Below are 23362 nucleotides of genomic sequence, written 5' to 3'. Positions count from 1 at the left end.
GCCGATACATGTAGACGCAGTCATACTACCACAGAGTAAATCTTGGTTTTAATGGATGGTCTGTGCACATAGTTTCATTGCGTGACAAACATGAGCACAGACCTAATATCTTGGACAAGACTCTACCAAGTGTGCGTCTTCGGGCTTCAAAATTTGTTTACCTGCAACTATAAATAATTGAATCGTCGCTCTCTATCATGCAGTCAAGTTATCTCAATTACTATGGCCGTATGAATTACAAGTATGGTTGAATCTGACAAAAACTACGATGTTTCGTGCAAGACCCGTACGGTAAGCTTGTTCATTGTGTCACTTGGTAAAATATGGTCGATGCGATGATAACAGTTTGGGTGAGAAAATAGGGATAAAACCCCATCTACAGCCACTGGATTTACAAGGTGAGCGTACAATATTGATTTTTTTATTTAATAGGATGCTAAGAAGTAAGATTTGCAGTTCCGCCTCAAGCTCCCGAGGCCCGATGGGAGCACGTGGCATGACGTAATATGACACCAAGAACTAAGATTTGCTTGGAATTTTGGGTTCCACAGCAAAGACTCTAATTCGATTATTTGCAGTTGTTTACACCTCGAGGTAGCCATCTTCCCGAAATAGAGAGTGCATTTTTGGTGTAGTAATTGAAAGCCCCAAAGTAATCTTTATATCCTTGAAAAGAGAGCATTTCCACTAATCACAACGTTAATCTCAAGCGATTCGGAGTTAAACCGCGTAGGAAAAACGTGTCTTGAAAAAATGCTCCAAAATTAGATTTCAAAACCATGAAATATTGATGATTTTAAACACAAGCCTTGAATTCAAATTAGACGAAAAATCCTGGTTTTCGGCTTGAATAATTTGCCAATACCTCCCACACAAATATACAAAAAGAAGAAAAGCGAGCTTGCTTTTGCACTTTTCAGGAGCGAAGTTCCTGTGTTGATACTCGGCACATTAATGTCCACCATTTTGTAGCGGTTCGCATCTTGTACAATTTTTGCAATGTTTTTCGAAAACAAAAAAAAGCAGATCTGAACAAAACAAATATACCACATTTATTAATTCATCATGGGGTACCTTTGAGCGAAATATGAGGGAAATCAATTTTTCAAGCATCTGCCACATTTTTGTGATTTCACGCGGTCTTCGGGGACATTCTCTCTTAATACCCCTACTGTAAGTAAATAACTTCCCTGCCTGGATTGGCGACGTGGTAATTAGTCATCACATGTATTCAAAATAACAAATTTCAGCGCCAGTACTAGATAAATCAACTCGATATAACAAAATCTAAGATACCTACCTACGATGTGAGAGATATTTGATATTTACGGACATGATACTAATTACCAAATACCGTGCTCCACGTGGAATTACTATACCACAAGGACCGCACCGCCTCTCGTCTGATCGACAAAGTTAAGCCTGAAGAGAAGACTGATCATCCCAGTTATATACACAGCGTAAGCAGTTGTGAAATTAAAGCCTGAAAAAATTCAGGCCTGAATGGAATTCGAACCCATGACCTCTGCGATACCTGTGCAATGCTCTACCAACTGAGTTATCAAGCATTGAAATAAACTTGAACAGTGTTACAAGGAAGCGCCAGTGAGCCACTCGTTTTCCCTTTCTCTCTACATTTTGTAAAAATAAAAGGCACAAACAAGACAAAAATAAAAGGCACAAACAAGACAAACACTTAAGAGTTCTCTTATATAGGAGGACTAAGGGGAGGAAACAGTACCTATGGGTTTTACTAAAACTATTCATTACAAAGCAAAGTCTTGTCCATTGCTTCTGGCGCCATCTTGTTTAGAGAGGGAGAGGGAAAGGGGGGGGGGGGGGGGGCAAGCAAGGTAAGAATTACAGTCACTATGTGAAGAGTTGGAAGTTTGATGCCCAATAATAAGGGACTTTAAATTTGAGTACGAGTTCGAGATCGCGTACGAGAACGACTTTGCTATTCTAGTATTCTGGCTCCACATTATCACGTCACCTACCAGCATTTTATCCTTTGAGCTACCTACTCTACCTAAACCAACATGAGGATCAAAGGCCCTAAAAACTAACAACATTGGTTTAAACTTCGGAAATTGAATTCGTACTCAATTTCGTATTCGTAGTTCAATAGCAGATTTACATGATATCGTTATTTGACAACGACTACCGGAATTCCTTTCCGTTTTTTATTTTTCTTTTTTTCTTTTCTTTTTCCACGCAATAAGCTTAAAAATAGAAAAAGTGAAGGATTCTGGTCAATTGAAGTCAATGAAGTTACGCCACTATGCAAATGTGCTATTTAAAGGACCCCAATTTCAGCATAAACGTTTTGAAGTTATTATTAGCAAGAAGACGAAGATACTCAGAAGAAGCTTTTGATGATCAAATTTAATTTTAACATAACTAGCAAAGCCACGCTATCAAACTTAGCATACGTAAGCGTGCATCATAATGCAATGTGGCATGGTCACGTTCGTATCAAGAAAACCGGCTCAACATTGATAACAATAGGTATTGTTATAAGACCTAAAATTGGTCTTATATGGTCATTTTGAACAATGGCGGTATAAGCTTCTAAATGCCCGCTGGAGTTTTTGAAATTTCCGATTACCATACGAGCGCGAAATTTACACGATCGGAAAGACTGAACGGAAGACAAATTCTCCTGAGGGGAGATGGTATTGGTATAATCCTGTCGGTGCAAATAGTTGCGCTGGGGTGGCTGGTGGGGTGACGGTTGTACACATTTATTTAAAAGTGAAAGTAATTTATTTCCATTGGCAATGCTGTAAAATAACTGATTTATGTTTTGGTTGTGCATTTTCAAGGTATGATGCACTTGGAAAGTTCGAAGAGCATTCAAGAAAGTAGAGTTGCTTTCGGCTGTGCCTGAAGCATTTCTTACGCTTCTTTAGTGCTCTCCAGACTTCGGGCGTACATCATAACGTGATGATATGAGTCAATTGTTAAAGGAAGTCATTTTTGTGCAATTTCGCAATCCCAATTAAAGTCACAAACTCACTATTCGAACTCTTATCTCAGTTCAACTAGAGTCTGGGAAGGGAGCCTCGTATTATTATCCAAGTCTGGAGGATCCTCAACACGATGGTCTTGGAATGTAAAATTAATAGCCTCCTTTTCGCGCGAAAATATCCTCGCCACATGAACAGAATGAATGAATGTTTTTCGTTATGAATGCGTTATTTTCTCCAATATATGCTCCGTGTCCTTAAGGGTAAAGTATATTCGGAAAGAGAAGATATTTAATGCTGCGTAAATTATCGATTGGGAATTTGTTTCTCTAATGGAGATTTTCCATACAGCGAGACATCTCTCAAAAGCCGCTAATTCAATTATTGTAACTTCAAATTCATTCTACGGATTTTAATTAGAAGAGAAGCTAAGTTTGATTCACTATTTTTATGCAGACACTAACATTAAGAAGATCCGAGGACTTTAATTGGGCCATCTGAATATCTTGGATTACTTTGTTTCTACAATCAGTCACCAGTAAGCTCCGTGTCTTTTCACATAACAGAAAATCATGTACTGAACAACACGACAACTGACGGCCTGTATTTCAACTGGAGAAAGGAGAAAGTGAGCACTTCTACGTAGTATCAGGGCTTATCATTATTATTGTTATTAATTGTTTATAGAGACTGCCTTCCTCCTTTTTTAATAATTAAAAAGCATGCCTGTTAAGCACAAAATAAAAAAACAAACAAACAAAAAAAGATACCTGTTAAGCACAAAGGGAGCCGAGCAGATGTCAGTTGTTTACAAGAGCTTACGAAGCCAGTTCAAGAAGAACATAGTCAAGGTTTGTATCAGTCTCGTTACGTTATTCTAGAAAGTCTTCCTATACGAAATTTATTTATATCCGAAAGAAATAATGTTCAGGACTATCTAGCTCCCTGACGACGTTTTTTTTTTTGTTTCGTAACGAAGACTTTCGGTGGAGTTCAGAGAAGTGTATTCTTTTTGAAAATTCTTATGTTTTAATGACGTTTCCGCCAGAGGACGGTCTAGAATTGAGAAGAATCAGATATCTATCATAATTTGCAATTAAGACCCCCGTCTTACTTAAAAAAGTCTTTTAAAACACAATAAGTATTTGTTAAAAAAAGCGACACCTAAAGAAACTTGAAAAAGTTATTTTATTTCTTTAACCACATTTTGGGAAATTTGCGCGTAATTCTTTCCGTAGATTAGACTCACGGCCATTGACGAAAATAACATAGAGTAGGGCGTATAATTTTGTTTCAAGTGAAAATGCATCTTGGTCATTAGGATAGAAATGAGCTCTATTAACTTATGTATCAACACCACAAATTATTCGCATTTTCTCTGTATTGGTTTGTAGCATTTTGACACTTTTTTTCGGAGAAAATAAAACTGCCCTTTTAAGAGAAGATGCAGAGTTACGGAAGAAGAGCCAAAATTTTATCAAATATCTAGTAGGTGAAGTTTGTGCAGCCGAACAACTTAATGAAGCCCACGCCAAAAGCATTGGCTAAGTAAATGTAGCACCCGCAGTGTTTTCCAAACTCTATTAAAAAAACGCATTAGTTAAGTCAACTTAAAAAGTCTTCCTTTGCCGGTGGTAATTATGTCTATACGTTTGATCAATTCCATCGCAAACTTCTGATGTGAATAATCAGATATTAAACTAAGAAATACGAACTTTAAGTAGTCTATCACTTGCAAAACCTCTCACGTGTTTCTTTTTGTTGTAAAACTCGGAATTTTCTCAGATACCTGTAGCAATTACCCATTGCGAAGATTTATCGCGTATATGGAAAGCGTGGGGGTACACTAGCTTTGAAAGTCACTCCGATATTATATATTCGAGGAAACCCACAGTTTTTATTGCCCATAAGGTGTACTCGGCGTAAACTTTGCCGAAACGTTCACACAGCTTAGTTAGAAGTGATAAATTGAACGATAACGTTTAACTTGCTTGATTGCGCTTTTTATCCTGTTATGGATAATTTTACGTTTTGAGTCATCAAATCATTTTGGCTAAAAGCCAGCAGCAGAACCAGGAGGGAGGGGGAGTCTCTAAGCAAAATATTGGTTGAGTCATCACTGCCAGTGTGACGTCACGTTTCGCTCGGATGAAATTAAAAATGTTGCCCAATAGGTGAAGTACAAGAGGTTGATAAAAATGCGGAATTTTGCTCCGATATTCTGCCCCATTTGCTTAGGTTCGTTAATATGTGGTTTATATGACATTGAGGAATCTTTATTTGGTACTTTTTGTTAGCCAAAATATTCAGCAAGTTGATAATTTGATCGAGAGCTTTCTGTTTTGAAGCCAATTTGTCGAGCAAAACTGTTAGCTGATTGACCTTTCGAGGGCCACTGCATAGCGAAGCGGAGCACTTTTGACACAAGAGCGTACCTGTTAAGCACAAAAAAAAGAAAAAAAAAACCTGTTAAGCACAAAGGGAGCCGAACAGATGTAAGTTGTGTACAAGAGCTTACGAAGCCAGTTCAAGAAGAAGACAATCAAGGTTTGTATCAGTCTCGTTACGTTATTCTAGAAAGTCTTCCTCTACGAAATTTATTTATATCCGAAAGAATAATGTTCAGGACTATCTAGCTCCCTTATAAAGACGTTTTTGTTGTTGTTGTTGTTGTTGTTGTTGTTTTTGTTTCGTAACGAAGACTTTCGGTGGAGTTCAGAGAAGTGTATTCTTTTTGAAAATTCTTATGTTTTAATGACGTTTCCGCCAGAGGACGATCTAGAATCGAGAATAATCAGATGTCTATCATAATTTGGACTAAAGACCCCCGTCTTACTTAAAAAAACTCTTTTAAAACACAATAAGTATTTGTTAAAAAAAGCGACACCTAAAGAAACTAGAAAAAGTTGGTTGAGTTGAGTCATCACTGCCAGTGTGACGTCACGTTTCGCTCGGATGAAATTAAAAATGGCGCCCAATGGGTGAAGTACAAGAGGTTGATTAAAATGCGGAATTTTGCTCCGATATTCTGCCCCATTTGCTTAGGTTCGTTAATATGTGGTTTATACGACATTGAGGAATCTTTATTTGGTAATTTTTTGTTGGCCAAAATATTCAACAAGTTGATAATTTGATCGAGAACTTTCTGTTTTGAAGCCAATTTGTCGAGCAGAACTGTTAGCTGATTGACCTTTCGAGGGCCACTGCATAGCGAAGCAGAGCCCTTTTGACACAGGAATAGGAGGTTCGACAGAGGGTATGCTTGGCTTCTTGTATGTGGAATTTCAGTTCTTCAGTGCTCGTGGTTCGTCTCATCAATCCCTTCAAAGCGTAAAGACTGGCTGTGTGGGAAGAACAGCCATGTTTCAGATAGGTCATGGACAAAACACTGACCCCTAGTTAATGGACTACCCTAATGGACTACCCAAATGGACTACCCTAAAATGGATTACACCTAAAAAATACTATTTCAGATGAGTGGTATGTTAAGAAGCTACAATTATATACTTACGCTGCACGGAGGATGCTTTTCTTTTCGTTCCGCATCGCCTTCAGCCGTCATTTTGAATAACTATAGTGAATAAAACAACCGCTGTACACAAAAGCGTAGACTCAAATCAACTTAAATATTCTGTGGACAACTCAATCTTGCTCCCATGTGATTCAGTAGCTCAGTCTTTCTCGAACAGACGAAATGATCTTCAGGATGTTACTCATGATTTGTTTTGCTTGTTTTGTGCCGAAAGTTATGGCACAGAAGCAGCTAGTCTTCTGGTTTTTTCCCTGAGTGTATCAAAATGAAATAGAAATGGGAATGAGGATAAAGCTATGGGACAACACGAAATTCCAACGACTGCGCTGCAAAAATTCAGAGTGGAGTGGAAGCGGTGGTATTCTTGGCTGGCCTGGACTATAATTATGTTGAAATTTTTGTGGTTTTGCGAGATTCAGTATAAGGTAGTCCATCAAAGTTTCCTCCTCCTTTGTTACTAGAGTATGGACCAATTTTGAAACAGTACACTTGGACAAATCATCAACAAAGTCGCTATTAAACTCACTATGCCACAACATCCCAGAGACTGTCCCTTTAGCAACAGCAACAACAACAATAACAACAACAACAACATCTTTATTTTCTAAATAATTCAGTATAGTTACTCAAAATGGCGGCTGAAGGCGATGCGGAACGAAAAGAAAAGCATCCTCCGTGCAGTTTAAGTATATAATCGCAGCTTCTTAACATACCACTCATCTGAAATAGCATTTTTTAGGGGTAGTCCATGTGGGTAGTCCATTAGGGTAGTCCATGGACTAGGAGTCAGTGTTTTGTCCATCACCTTTCAGATAGCCAGATTAGGTAAGTTTTCTGTCTTATTTCACCTTTGTCGTACTACAGTTTACATTTAGAGCAATATCCGTAATTTGGTCAATATTTATGGTTTGATTAGTCATTCGGTTCTATTTTATTTTGTTTTATTTGAGAAAAGAGAAGCGTTAATTTTCTTATATGCTACAATTGTAGGTCTGCAACAAATATTATACATAGTTGTGTTACATGAAAAACTCAGCCCAGTTCCTGACCGGCGGCCTAATTGTGACTAGCTTTTCCCTGATTTTAGTTTGGAATTCGATATTTTAAAAGTTGATGAATGCTGTTAATCCAACAGATCCGACAGAATCTATCGATTTGCAAGGTCATGATCTGCCAAAAGTCCCCTTTTGTTCATCTAAAAAGATGTGTCCACTGAAAACAGGTTATTAAAGACATTTCGGATTTTTTTTTTTGCAGGGAATGTCACTGCAAGGAACATATCATAATGCACAAATTCCCTCCCAGAATGCCACACTGGGCAGCACTTAGGGATTCTGATGAACATTTTCCCTTTGAAGGCTAATGCTCCCCCCCTGGGTGATCAACTGGCCCGAAGTTTTTAACTCATCCTAGTTTAGATTTTTTTAAAATTTCACCTGTCAAGACATACATATGAGAGTTACATATTTTTTTCATATGTTCAATCATGCTGTCAAATTTACAAGTTCCTGCTTCATTTTTGTACCCCCTTAAGCATTTTTCCACACCTCTTTATTAAACTCTCATTGATTATGACAGCCCAAGATATTTCCTTTAAAGGAACCGAGTACTAGAAAGGCTTACCTCAGCTTGATTGCCAGGATAAATCAATTGACAAGTTTAATTTGGAATTAATTTGAGATCCCAAATTTACGATAGTTTCACTTAATTGGTATGAAGTTAAAAAATGTGACTTTTCTGTTACATCAGCAACTAAAATAGATGCCACCAACCTTATTGACTTTAATACCATACTGAAGAAAAAGCTAGGGTGGTCAAATTCAACCATTTTTACACAAGGATAACTAAACATTGAGCTGTGAAGACACAAAACTGAACAAAAGAGGGGAAATTCTCTAGAGCTAACATCAAGGTTTTCAGCACTGACTGCTATCACACTAACAACAAATAAAACCACTAACAATGGATCAGGCAGGGCATGTATGGCCATATATGGTACGAATGAGAGCATAGCTCCTAAGCACACTGGAGGATAATGAAGCTTATGGACCTTCGGAGTCCGAGGTAGAAATATTGATTCAGTCAAACAATCATTCCTTTATTTGGTAATGCAGGTTTTATGAAAAGTAGCCTACATTCGGTGTCCACTCTGTGGAAATTATCCATTTCCGAAAAGATAGGAACAGATAATGTCCAAGGACAAATATTGAGCATATTTTTAAAGTCAAATGGAAGCTATTGTGTTTATTATCCTTCAAATATTTTTGGTAATGTGCAGAATCTGCTTGAAGATTTGAAAATAGGGGAATACCACTCCACTGGAGAATATTTCACAGATGTAGCTGGAGCATTTAGTGATGCAATTAGACAAAGACATGCAAGCAACAATATTTGATGGATTAAATGGCACATATAGTCATAATTGAAACTATAGGCTGATGTGGACCTGTGAAGAGCAGGAGATGATTATAAAAGCAGAATTAATAAAATGACCTAATAGGCATAAAACTTGTTTAAATTAAAACATTTAATAAGAATAAATGTCTGATTGTCTTTACAGCATTTCTGCACTCTAACACTTAGCATTTGCTGTCATTTATTTTGAGTGCTATGCTGCTGTTACATGTCACGCGTCACGCGGGTTACATTTACCACAAGGTATCGGAGGAGTTTGAGGGATAAGTGGCTGGTAGAAGGAGTGCAGCACCGAGGCCATATTCAGAGGCGTCAACTTGAAGTACCACTGGGGCTTTGACATCAAAATAACGGAGACATGGAGCTTGAGACACTAACTCTTTTGCTTGTCGGAGAACTTTTGTGTGTTGGTCAGCCCACAGGAATTTCTGATCAATATGGGTGAGATCGCGGAGAGGACGTACCACCTCACTGAGACGGGGGCAGAACTTCGATAAATAAGTAATTGTGCCCAGGAAACGCCGTGTGGCTGCTTTGTCATGAATTTGAGGCATGTTCAGGACTGCATTGACAATCTCATTGCTGGGCTTTAGTCCTTCAGGAGTGAGGGTGTGACCCATGAACGGCGCAGAGTAGGTCTCTAACTTGACTTTGTCGGGATTGAGCTTTAGGTGATGCTGATAGAGGCGGTCCAGGAGCTCAGTTGCTGTGCGGTCATGATCATGGGTGGCCTCTTTTAGTGATGTGCCCCGACTTATGACGATGATGTCATCGGCAATGTTGACAACCCCCTCCAAGCCACAGAGAACATCATGAATGCGACGCTGGAACTCCTCGGGGGCTGAACTGATGCCGAAGGGAAGTCGATTCCAGCGGTAACGCCCTCAGGGTGTGTGCATAGTAGTCAACTTACGGGACTCCTCTGTCAGCTTAATTGTTTGAAAAGCATCTTTAATATCAAAAGTTGAGACAATCTTAGCCTGATGAAAACAATGAAGGTTCTCCTCCAGAGTGAGGATGGGGTATACTGGTCTGAGGATAGCTTTGTTTATAGTCTGGGAAAGGTCTAAACAAATGCGAACTTTGGCAGGCTTAGTTGCTGATGGTGGGCGTTCACGTACCACCATGTTTGATGTCCAGGGTGTGGGTTCATTCACTCTGACTAGTTGACCCGTGTCGGTCAGTTTGTCTAGTGCCTCTTTGATGATGGGCAACTTTGGTGCAGGGTAGCGATGGGGCGCAGCTTGGATGGGCTTAATAGTAGAATCAAGTGTCAGTGAGTAAGGTTCTCCCAGTTCACCCAGCCCCTCAAATAAATGAGGATAGTTAACTTTAATAGAATCAAAAGTCAACTCACCGAGAGGAGGTGAAGAAGGTGTGGAGGTGACACGGAGTTGATTTACAGTGTCGTCATCATAATTTAGGATACCCATGCGAGTACTATCAGCCAGACCCCGGAGGGGTGCATAGTAGCTTTGTGCAGTTATAACTTGAACCATTACCTCATAGATTTTGCCTTGGCGAGTACAATGCAATGTGGTTTGACCTCCAGTTGGGATGATGGATTTGGAGAAGTCAAGAAGACGAACACTGGAAGGTTCAACTTTGACAGGAGACATTTTCTGTAGATCTGTGACGTGTATGGTGTTATATGAACACCCAGAGTCCACTTGAAATCGGATGCGGCGAGTTGCTGCTGGCGAGGGAGTTGGACTAAGATCCAGATCCACAAAGATACCCTTGGGTGCAGACTGAACCTGCGCTACGTCGTGAGTGATGACATAAGCGGTGCTTGACTGAAAGCCTGTGTCTGCCTGGTACACTGTATTAGCAGCGGATGCTCCGCAAACTTGTTGCCAGTGGCTTCTTTTGCCGCAACGATGGCAAGTATCATTAGCTGCTGGGCAGTCACGACAAGCAGCGTGTGGTGTGCGACCGCGCCACAAGCAGGTAGGAGAAGCATGAGACTGTGAAGCAGGGAGACCATGTTGTTTGAAGGGACGGCGAGGAGTTCTGGACTCGACGGCATTGGGTGTGACCTTGTGTGCTGCATCAGTTGTTTCCTCGTTTACTACGCTGGATTCCTCAAGCTGTTGTTTAGTGATGGCTGATTCAGTTTTGAGGCCATCATCAAAGTCCCGAGCCTTATTAATGACTTGTTCAAAGGTTAGAGAAGCCAGGTTCTCCCGTGAGATGAGATCGCTGCGAAAATACTTGAAGGTGTCGTCAGGCCAATTACAAAAATGTCTCTCTGTAACCTGTCGTCGACTGCTGAAGGAAAGTTACATTTGTGGTACTCTAGTCGCACTACAGTATGCCACTGTTTAATACTCATCCCTAGGTCCTGTTTTAAAATGCGAAGGAAATCATGAGTGCATTGGATGATGGGTTCCTCGCCAAGATGGTGGCTGGACAGTTTAGGTAACCATCTGGCAGGATATTGTTTATCTCCATCGGCGATTTGGGAGTCGATGGTTGTGGTTAGTACATCCCATTATACCTGAGGAAAAGCTCGTCGAAGAGCCGCCATAACTTTAGGTCGTTTCGTTTGTATCCAGTAGTCGTCGCTATCCACATCTTTAGAGGGGTTGATGTAGTCTTCCATGATGCAATAATCCCTGAAATTTGCAATGAAGAATTTGAAAGCTCGACGGCGATCCTCTGAGCTGGCGTCAAACACAGGTCGATCCTTACCCATGATGTCGGAGGAGAAAAGAGTCCCAAACAACGATGAGTCGATCGAAGAGCGGTGAGAAGAGTAGATCGGTGAGTTCGGAAAATAGTCCAAACCGCGATGAGTCGATCGATGAGGGAGAGACGGCGAGTTCGAAGCGTTTATAGAACGAGTCTTAATATAATCAGTCACGAGAGGCCAGGCTGAATCGTTGAAGCTTTGGGTTCTTCATTTCTGACACCATTTAATAAGATTCAAGAAGACCTCACACATTTCATGAACGTATATCAATTATTTAATGTTCATCAAGATGGCGGACCAGTTGAGCACATGGTTATTGGACCATGACCAAAAGGTGTTATGGGTAAATGTAGCCCGCGTGACGCGTGACATGTAACACTGCAATATATATTTAGTGACATTTAGTGGAGGGTTGTTTTTTTGTTGGAACATAATGAGAACTTCAAGGGATGAAAAGACTACAATACAGCCTTGAAACTCTTGGAGGCTCAACAAATAGGAGCCATTACAACATGGCAATGCAGGACCGTTGCAGCATCATTAGCCTATTCCAAACTCTCGGTCTCTTTCTCTACAAGAACTCGCTTGTTGCTCGGCCACTTTTTTCGATCGTGCCCACCGATCGAGAACCTGGAACAGGCTACAGCATCATTCAAGATGTGGCATTGTTCAGGAATAAGCCAAGTTATCAGGTTATGACAAAAGATAAATAAATCATACAGCACAATTGATTTCACCATAACTGTAATTATATTTAAATGCTATATATTTTTACACCAAAATTGTAAGTGGCAAGACGAAAACCAAAAACAGCTTACTCAGGCTAACTCTAATTTGAACTTTGTTGTAAGTATGTACGAAGTCACAACACTGAACACCACAATTGCTGTGGACAGCAATAAGTCAACAGTTGCAACGAGACAGGAAAAAAAAAGCTAACAAACCTTCACAACAAAAGCCAACAAATAAAGCTGCTGTACGATTAAAGCCAACAAATATGACCATACAGCGGACACAATTAAAACGCAAAAGGCAAACGTAGTTGAATTCAAAAGTCTGATAACTACCACCAAAAGTTCTCCAAAACATACAAAAACCGATCACATCGCAAGGAAATTTTGGTGGAAATCAAGAAATAAACAACATCTCAACACTCAAACGGATTGATGAGAGGAACGGCTGGTTCAATCGACACAAAGATACACGCGGATTAAATTTACACTATCAACGCATGAAATCTCCTATTAACAAGACTATTGGTAAGACATTTAAGAGAGAAAACGCGAACGTTGACCTCTCTCATCCCGCAACAAAACTCAACAAGGATACACGATAACGCGCGCACAAAACCAAAACAAATAATGCACACAGACAAAACGCAACAACAAACTGTACACACCTACACTTAGTTAGCGAACAAAAGCAATATTAGGCCTGTTTTTTTTTTGTCTTTCTTAATCTCTGTTGCCCTTCTTCAATGGCGTAATCTGAATAAGCTACTCGAAGTGCTCACTCGTTGCTATGTGACGTCACACTGGTAGCAATGAGTCGGTCACGAATCAATACCGGAAAACAATAGAGTCACCCCCTCCCTCCTGAGCAGAACAAATATCTTAGCAGCTGGGCGCCATCACTACCTGTCTTCGCCCAATACGAAAAATGTTTGTTCAAAACTAGACACCAATGTAATGCAACAAAACATAATAATCCAATTGTTTATGTAAAAGGCCTTTTGAAACAGTTGTTCTCATCATCAGTTATCGTAGACACGTGGCAGGAGGCGTATAAGAAATGAAAAGAACATATTTTAACTAGCCCAAAGGGCCATATTCTGATAATTAAGGAAACAAACTATACTAAAAAGCTTGTTTATTTGAAAAGCTTTCAACATAACTCGAAAACCGGGCCTTTGCCTACTTTGACAAACACAAAAATAGAAATTTGACCTAATCTATTATCAATAGAAAGTGAAGCAAACTCAATGGTTGCTATACGTAGCAAAGAATTGTAATTGGTTCAGGGAAGTCACATCACTGTCAATTAAACTTGAATCAAGCGCCGCTTGTCGTGGTATGGGGTTCGTAACGAATAACATATTTCATCGAGTGAGACTTACAATGTTTATGAAGGGTGCTGAGACTGCGCAGTACGGACTGGAAATCATCTTTAAAACGTTATAATTAACATTTTCAATTACTATGTAATAAAACAATAGAGTTTATGTTCGCGGGCATAAATATGTTTTGGGCCCGACTCAGACTCATTTTAGCCTGCGCCGCCAGGCGAGGTTTAAAATGAGCCCTGTGAATGGCCCAAGACATATTTATGTAAGTAATATAAAACCTTTATTCAAGTGCCTATGTGCTTAGCCTAGATAGACTAATTGGGAACACTAGTGAAATAGCAACACTAATTGACATACGGTACTCATAAAAATTTGAATATTTACAGGAAGATGATGAAAACTTAACTTCCAAGAACATAATCTCTATTACTATTATTATCACTCTGGAGGCATCGAGAAAATAAAAACTGAGAAAATGATAACAAAACAGTTTGAACAAGCACAAGAGCGTTTACAAGTTGAATGGCTTTTATTTTCCCTTAGTGAAAATACACAATACATCAACCGAAGCTGGCTAGAAATTGCAAAATCTTGCCATCTGAGTTTTCAAAAATTGTAGAAGGCATGAAGGGAAAGTTCGGTAAAGCTTATTTGTAAGTGTTGAAATGAATAATTGTACAATTGCTAACTGACAGTGTGGCATGACTGGCTGAACTGAGTGCGTTTGGCTTGAAGCCGCAAAACTTACATGCTCCTCGCCACCGGTCAGGGAGCTACTACACGCGATACTGACATCAGAAGCTTCTCTTGACAGAAACGGACGACTAAGAATGTCCGAACAAGCACGTACGATTGTTTGATTCTCACTTTTCATTGGTTTATTTCAGCGAGCTAAAATACATTAATTTTGTTAGTCCCCCAAATTCTCCATTTTAGCCTGCGAAATGAGCCACAATGTCCGACAAAGTGTTATTAGTAATATAAATTTGTCGGCGATACAAATTGCGTGAAGATTTCAGCGTTGTTAATTTTCCGTTGTTAACATACTCTACATATTTATCGAACCAAACAAATCGAAACGAAAAAAACTTGAAATATGCTAGGAATAAGGCACTCAAGCGTAATTCCAATTTTGGTTCAAAATTGTAAACATTTCCGTAAGATATGTTGACCTATGTTCCTGTTCGACGTTCACAGACTGACTAGCCCCAGCTCCTCACCCCCTTGCGATTACTGAACCAACCGGAAGTGTATTTTCACGTTTTCAGATGGCTAAAACGCATGAAAAAAACAACGATTTCCAATTTTATTTTTCTATTCCCATATCACGATCTTTTGTAAATGCTATAAAGCAAATAAAAGAAATATGTCATATTCAGAAAAAGTTTTGTGACGGCCCCTCCACTTTGCTTTGAATTTCAGTACTTTTACCATATTTCAACAACTACAGGCTTTTTTGGTGACACACTAAAAAAAACATTTGACCAACGGATTTCGTGCTTCTAAACTAATGTGTTTCTTTCAGGGTTTTAATAACATGCTGAAAAACTTAATTATCCTCGTCATCTTAAGCACTGCAAAGCTACACAAAGCCCTGGAACACTGCTCCGACTCAACACATTCAGTGTATGGACACGGCCTACCCAGTCACGTGATTTCAACAACAGTTTCCTCCAGTCTCTCTGAGTGCGTCATGATGTGTCGAAATGAATTCCGGTGTAAAAGTTTGAATTTCCGTCTGAAGGATAAGTCATGTGACTTAAATGATGCAGACAGATATACTCACCCAGAGGATTATGGACAACAGGAAGGATCCGTGTATATGGACACAAGCGTAAAACACAAAAAGGTCGGAGCCTGTATAGGTTTATTAACTAGTAGAATTCTACTAGTATACTAATGCAAATGCTGCAATCTGATTGGCTGAGCTACTATACTATCAACCATTATAGTGCAGCAGCTGTCGGTAGTCTACGAAATGCGACGTTTTTATCGCTTTTCCGAAGTTTTGAAAGAATGTTTAGATGTAAATGGATAATTAAATTCCTGAGAAGACTAAAAGAAGGACATGAAACGGATTCATGACTTTAAAAACTTGAAATTATTGAAAAACCGGTGCGCGCGCGAAAACAACCGCAAATTTACCAAGGACAATTCAATACGTGCGATTTTGTTAAAGGGTAAAGTTCAGTAATGCGTCGAAAAATATTTGGAAACCATTATTTGCGTTAATTTAAGTGAGAATTCTACTAAAACAATTAGATTATTCACTCTCCATTTCTATGAGGCGATAGTTGATTCAGCCTTCGGCCTCATCAACTATCACCTCATAGAAATCTCGAGCTCGTAATCTAATTGTTAATTATAATAATAATAGTAACAAAAGTAATAAGAAAGGGTTACGCTATGCGCCCTACGTGGTTAACGCTTCACATCAGTGCTTAAGATACCGTCGTTTTTCTTTAGAAGGGTGGTTTCAAGTCTTGCGCGGAGATATACCAGGAATTTCCTCAGACCGAAAGTGGTTATTACTGGGTAAATATTGGAAATAGAGAAGCCCAAGTTTATTGTGATATGAAGAATTATGGTGAGTACATGTTATCATATTAATTCCAGGTCGAAAGTGTAAGCTGTGTATAAACTTAATAGTAGGAAGATCTCACTTCTGAAAACATGTTAAGTCCGGTAGGCGTACAGACGACAAGCATAAACACAGCTTACTTGTCCGCACGACCTCCTGCTATGGTTACGTTGCTAGCCGTCCTTTAAACACCAATTTGCAAGGTAACAGTTAACAATGGATTTTCCTAATTGCCAGGTGGCGGCTGGACTTTGGCTGTGAGTATCAGCTCCAAGAATAACGATCATCTTCAAAGAAATGTCAACAACTGCCTTAACTCAATACTGTGTGTGCCTTTTGCTGATAATAACATTACTGGCCGGAAACTAAGCGACGAGGATATACATAAACTGGCACAAACTGAAGGTAGAGAAACATGGCTACACTGCATGTGAGAGAGGCTGAAAATTATCTAAAACAGCAAAGCAGCCAACGGCTAAAGCTCCTCCTCTTTAAGGGTAAAGGAGTAACAAATTCGTGTTCCTAAAGTCCTCTTTTTGCTGAATTCAAGCTGCTCCACAAACATCACTAAACGAACAATTCCTGGAGGGCTCTAAAGTACTGTTTTGACATATTAGACTTAGCATCTCATATGCACTGTAAACCTCAAATATTTCTATTTTCTAGGAATATTTAGAGTCGATGTGTTGGTTACTCAAGTCATTGTGTTTTACCAGGTATGGAATGAAGGCTTTTTGTATTAAAAGGAACTGTATTAAAAATTTGATCATATAACAGATTCCTTCTTTCTTGTGAATTTAAGATACCAAGTGGACCTGAAAAGTTCGACTCTTCTTGTGCCAGAGGAAAGTAAGTGCCTTGTTTGTTGGTTTTGTATTAGTATATATTATACGGTTTAATATTAATTGCTGGTCGATCGTTCTCTATTTTGCTATTCCTAGCTGTGCTTAAACCTTTTTCATAAGCTGTACTAAAAGGGAGACGAGTATATGAAAAACGTCTACTTTAGTAGCAAACAAATCCTTCCCCATGCAATAAAATGTTTGCCTTGAATATTTAAGTGCTGGTGATATTTTCAATTGTGAAAAGAAGTAAGCAGTTTGAAAAAAAAAAAAAAAAATCCAGTAAACAGAAACAGAATATTAACCCGACGAAGATGCGATATCAACTGAGCCGCTGATCTGTAATGATACGGATCTCGATTTCGTAATTTCCTCTGTCATTTTGGAAAATCTAAAAACTCTGGGCAGGAGCTTGGTTACTGTCAAGTTAACTAAGGGCTCTAGATCTAGAAACGTTTCCCTTTGCGTCCCTGTTTCAGAGAAATACTTTCCTCTTTCATTCCAGATGTCCACCCATCATCATTTCCCACTCTTACCCGTATGAGTGGGAGACCAACAACTGCACTACTACTGATGTGGGATATCGCATTAGCAACGGATGTCATAGCGGTAAGCAGGGATGATCAACTAATGGCCAGCCAATAAATATTTGGACAGTATTGTTGTACAGTACCTAGGGGCACGCAACGACTGTTTTCTCTGGAATGCTTTTAAACGCTGTTTTGGGCTATCTAGAGTACTTTTAAAGCTATGTAGGTAAATTTTAGGTTGTTTAGATAACTAAACAGATAAAAAAAGTTATTTGTTTAGTTATCCTAGGGGAACTTGAGTATTCTCGAATTTATTAGGGCGTTTTTGTCCATTTCCCAAAAACCTTAGGTCTTATAGCCTTTCCGAAAATGATAGCTGACCTTTTCTCGGTACTCAAAACGACATTTTGAACAATCTGGAAACAACAGACATTAAATTTCTCATAGCACGAAAGTTCGAAGTGACAATTCTCTTAAGAAAATCAGAGGGGATTAAAGGCCTTCCGAACAGATAATTTACCGAAACGATCCGTTGGGTGTCCCTGAACACCTATGGAAAAATCGAGACTGTTTGGTTTTTGAAGCCTCCGTCCTTATAAGTTGATGAAAAATTGCTCTAACAAAGGCTTAAGGCTCATATATCCTCGCCTCCGCCTGGCGGTTTGGCTGTAAGGAATACAGGTGTAGCCGACTCTCTCAGAACCATGGTCGTTTTACACGTGTTTTATTCTTGAGCCATGGCACTTTGACAATAGCACACACTGTCACTGTGATTTTCTTTAGTAAGGTGTGTGAACACGGCCTGACGGGAATTTAATTAACTTTTTTGTTACCGCAGCATCCTTGTGAATTAATTGACTTCTGATTTCAGTTTTTGATGGACATGATGATGGGGAGTGTGGCTTTTTCTGGCTGTCGTCTCGCTACAGTAAGTAATTAACTTGCCTACCTTGATTAGCGAAATGACAATGACTAATAACATGTATTGAAAAGAACATGTTTTAGTACCAACACTACAGACATTAGTTCGATTTAAAACAAGAAAAACTGAATCCAAGATACTTACTTACGATAGAGAGATTTTGATATTTACGCGCATGATGCCAGTTAAACGGGATGTGCAATTAATCAGGACAGCGTCCAACAGATTCTTAACTGTGAATCATCTACATCTACATTATGGGGCTCTTACAAAGGGAGGCATGCTCCCATCACTGCAAGACATTAAATAATAAAAAATAAAAAGTAGGGTGGCGGGTGGGGGGTAAAAACCTTAAAAATATATAATTAAATATGTACATAATTTAAAAAGATTACTAAGAAAAGTTAATTAAGATTAAAAAATTAGAACCTAATTAAAATTTCATCATTCTAATCTAAGAGCGTTCTTGAATAAGTGATTTTTTTTAACATCTAAAACATCGTTAGATAAGGCGTTCCATTCTCTAATAGTTCTACAATAAAATGAGTTCCTATAGCTTTCTGTGTTCGGAGTTAGTTCGATGAACTTGTCTTTGTGAAAAGATCGAAGTTGAGAATTACGCCTTTTGATATAGCATGGGTTTTCTAATGCTGATTCACCATGAATAGCTTTATGAAGTAATGTGAGGCGAGCAGATTTCCTTCTGTTTTGAAGGGAGGGCCATTCCAAATCGTTAGGTAAATTGAAAACAGTTCCAGGTGTTCGCTGCCAACAGTTCTTCACAAATCGAGCAGCTCGAGCAAATCAAGGTATCATGATCACTTGAGTATTTTGCTGTAAATTTAGACCTGTAAATTTGGCTCAATGCAAAGAAAATGCTGACACAATGAAGTTTTGGGAAGGAATAAATGAACAGCCACTGGAATTTTCAGCATCATAGAGTAAATCAATTCTCTTTTTAAAAAGTTCTCAAAAAGAAAACTGCGGGGGAATGGGGAAGGATGGTGGCATCCACTCTAACCTACTTTCGCTTTGTACGCCCGCAGGATAAATGCAAGGCGGGAACTTCTCATGAATATATTCGTCCCTATTCTTCAGTCTGGTATTTACACACTGCATTATACATTAACTCACTGTCTCGAACTTTTTCTCAACCAGTGGCTAGAAGACGTGCCCTGTATGGTTATCCGTGTCCCGAAATACCCGATCATGATAGTCGTGGAATATATCATAACAAAGATGGGATGCTGTATGTGAAGTAACTGAACCGGCGTGTGGAAGGAATGTGTCTTGCAAGTCTATCAGAGTTTTCTTACAAAATAAATAAACGTAGGGAGCACGATTACCTGAAGATTAAATAACACAAAATCATGATTTCGATATCAGTCTAACAAGAGATACTCAAGCATGTTAAGGCATGGCTCGCACCCTAATTTGCATAAAATCTGAAACCAGCCATAACTTTGGAACGATCTACCAAAACACCGTCAAACTTGGCAACAATATAAAACATATCGACCTTACCTCAGTTTTGGTTTTAAGTGTTGATTAGTTAGGTCACGTGACCTCTTATCAATGTCTGATTGGATTAAAAGAAAATTGAAAATGGGGTGGTGAGATGCTACAGAAAGGATATAACTTGAAACCTTATGATAGTTGTCTTGTTGTCCCTTATATGGTTCAGGCCGGAATGGTTGACAGTGATGTGTTGTTCAAGAGTTAAGTAGTAAACAGGTCTCGTGCCATATTTTGTCTCTTGATATCTTGTCAAGAGAACAACAAATTAGACCACCCCGGGCGCGGATAGTTTTTTGAGTAAGGGCAAAGAAAACTGATATCTTATCCTTCGCGTAAGTTAACCTTTCCCCACCCCATTTGAGGTTTTGCTATTGCCCGGATTATGACGTCATTTGACACGTGACCACCATAAAAATATCTTAAGCGATTTAAGGATGCCAAATCCTACGTTATTTCTATAGCAAAAAGTTTAAACTTCACGGGGGGTCTTTCAAAGGAACTAGCCATGCCTTAAAATGCTTGAGAATAATTTGCATTAGAGACTACTCAGATAATACCAAGTCAGTGATTTTCTTCTAGTTCTACGATCACCAGCCTTAGACACGAAAGAAGGAAGTAAGAAGTAGAATGAATTACGACGAAAAGGTTGTTCATAAGGTAGAGGATATCTTAAATAATTGGGGAAACAAGAGATTAACGTCAATTGGTAAAATTGCAGTTATTAAGGCACAACTTGTTTTCGTTCTGTTGTCAACAATTTCGTGCTCCAGATAGCTGAAAGAAACAAGTGATATTCTTTTTAAATTCCTTTGGAATAACAAGGGCGACAAAATGAAGCGGACTGAAATAATAAAACTATAGAGTTTATATTCGCGGGCATAATATGTTTTGGGCCCGACTCAGACTCATTTTTGCCCGAGCCGTTAAGCGAGGATTAAAATGAGCTCTGAGAAGGGCCCAAGACATATTTATCTTCAAGAACATAATCTCTATTATTATTATTATCACTTTGGAGGGCATTGAGAAAATAAAAATTGAAAAAGAAAGATGACAACAAAACAATCTGAACAATCACGCAATCCTTTTCCAACTGAGCGGTTTGTTGCCCCATTTCAGACCATGCGGTGATACTCTTGAGAATTCTCCCTTTTAAATTTTCAAATAGTTGCGTGTATATGAATAAATAATTTTTAGACGGATAAAAGAACAATTCTCCAGAGAATATCACGAGGTCTGTAATGGGACAATAAACCGCCCAAGCGAAAAAGGTCTATTGAATGACTTTTATTCTCTCTCAATGAAAATGCACAATACATCAGGCGAAGCTGGCTAGAAATTACAAAATCTTGCCATTTGAGTTTTCAAAAATTGTAGAAGACATTAAAGGAAAGTTCGATAAAGCTTATTTGTAAGTGCAAGTATGAAGTTTACTTCAGCGGGCTATGATACATTTTAGCCCGCCAAATTTTAGCCCGCAAGATGCAGACCTAAAGATGCTAGCTAGACATAATAGAATTCAATTTAGCCTTGAGGATTTCATGGGTACTTGAGTATATTTCATACAACTGTGAATCTAAATGGCAGTGCTTTTTCGATTTTCGTTTATGTAAGGCGGTAATTTGGCACCAAAAGAGGTCCGAAATCTTGATATAAAAGATGCTTTATTCCAAGAACTTATTGAGCTGTGGACGGACTTAAATTATAGGGATTCCTTTGCCTCTCAAGCTAATTTTAGTGCTGGTCATATTTAAAATAATTCGATGATCAGAATCGCGGGCAAGACCATATTTCATAATCACTGGGCTAACGCGGTGGTGATGAAAATTAACGATCTGATGACAAGTGATTTAGTTGTTTCAAATCTAAGTGTTGTTCTCCAGTTTCGTTCCACGCACTTTCAGTTGTCAGGAGTGCTATTAGACTTTTGGAATTGACATTGCCACGGAATCAAATCTCTGTTGCTTTTGTCAAACAGCACAAGAATCGTTTCTTCATCTTTTCTGAGAATGCTCGATCACACAAGCCTTTTGGAATAGGGTTCATCTATTTTTCGTCTCGGTTAATTTAATTAATGCCAACCTCACAATTTTTAACTTTATGTCAATGTTTAGGTCTCAAAGGAGAGAAAAGCGCCTCTTTACTCAATCATTGTTTACTTCTTGGTAGATACTACATTTACTCCTGCAAGTACAAAAATGTTCGACCATACTCAATAGAATGCGTCAATCAGGTTAGATGCAATTTAAAAATAGAAAAGCACATACAAAACGCATTCCGACAGAAGTGGCACAAAATACTCAAGTCATTATAGCTCGTTGATCTCTCCTTTGAACTACTGTTTAAACAGGCAGGTTCTCCTTTGCAAACGAAACAGCTTCAAACCAGTATTTCATGGCCCTATATATTTCTTTTTTCTTTTTGTTATATTTACTCTTGTTTAATTTGTTAGAGTAATGTAGTAGAGGTAGTGGTGGTATTGTATCTGTTAGTTGTATTATTTTCAGTTTGTCCTTATCAGTCATATTACTGCTGAGTAGAATAAATTTTTGTTTAAAAAGGTTTGTTATTATTGTAAGTATTGTAAGCATTGTCGCTTGCCATTGTAATTCGTAATTAATGCTAGGGATGTAAGTAAGTTTAGTGTTGTAAAAGTGTAAATAAAGTGTAGTATTATAAAAAAAGGACGACGAGATTCAATCAGGAGTGGGGCATTGAAGTGGGGGGGGGGGGGGGGGGCGCGTCTATAAAATCGATGTTTATTAGATAACAGGCATAGGGTAAAATTGGACTGGACCAATGAACCCCTAGACCATTGGATTGCTGGACTAATTTTTGGACCATTTTTGGACCATTTTCTAGACCTGTTTTTTATCAAAACATAGCACTTAAGGAGGGGTGGGTAGGTATTCTTTCATCTATGGGGGAAGAGGAGGGTGAAATGGAGGGCCGGGGAGGGCGGAAGGGTATCGTGAGTTGAATATACCATTTGGACTGAATGAAATATACGCCATATGAACAGTCCACTTCAGGCGGCGTGAATGTTTTAATAATTATTTTTGTTTCGTCAATTTCTATTTCTAGTTTATTTATGTATTTGATTATTCTTTTAACTCACTTTTAATTGCCTTTTTTGTTTCTATTTTCTTTTTAATTTTTGTTGCCCTTTTCTCGTTTCTCGTTCATCGATTGTCTTGTCTCTCGCTCGGAAATAAAGGCGCAAAGTCTGGACACACGTAAACGCAGGTAGTTTCGCCTAATTTAGCGCACTGAAATTTATATATCTCTACGGTCCC

General features: G+C 38.8%; 1 protein-coding gene across 1 annotated transcript; it reads left to right on the top strand.

The window, feature by feature from the left end:
- The first annotated feature begins 3308 nt into the window (after positions 1-3308).
- Positions 3309-22750, top strand: LOC149098515 (uncharacterized). The gene is made up of 9 exons (XM_089278122.1): positions 3309-3820; positions 15202-15525; positions 16143-16263; positions 16495-16662; positions 16924-16973; positions 17060-17106; positions 17605-17708; positions 18501-18557; positions 19710-22750. Exons 1-9 carry the CDS (start codon positions 3692-3694, stop codon positions 19811-19813), a joined length of 1104 nt encoding a protein of 367 aa, XP_089134248.1. The 5' UTR covers positions 3309-3691; the 3' UTR covers positions 19814-22750.
- Positions 22751-23362: the final 612 nt, after the last annotated feature.

This window comes from Orbicella faveolata, unplaced genomic scaffold (assembly GCF_042242905.1).
Source record: "Orbicella faveolata isolate gen_17 unplaced genomic scaffold, um_ofav_v1 contig_46, whole genome shotgun sequence".
NCBI classification, from domain to species: Eukaryota; Metazoa; Cnidaria; class Anthozoa; order Scleractinia; family Merulinidae; genus Orbicella; species Orbicella faveolata.
Note: the sequence above shows the minus strand (reverse complement) of the source record. Positions and strands in the feature narration are given on the sequence as shown.

Coding starts and splice junctions, on each gene's coding strand:
- LOC149098515 (XM_089278122.1), top strand. CDS start 3,692: ATGCCTGTTAAGCACAAAATAAAAAAACAAACAAACAAAAAAAGATAC. Junction 3,821..15,201: donor TCAAGAAGAACATAGTCAAG/GTTTGTATCAGT, acceptor TGTTTCTTTCAG/GGTTTTAATAACATGCTGAA. Junction 17,709..18,500: donor TAGCAACGGATGTCATAGCG/GTAAGCAGGGAT, acceptor TTCTGATTTCAG/TTTTTGATGGACATGATGAT.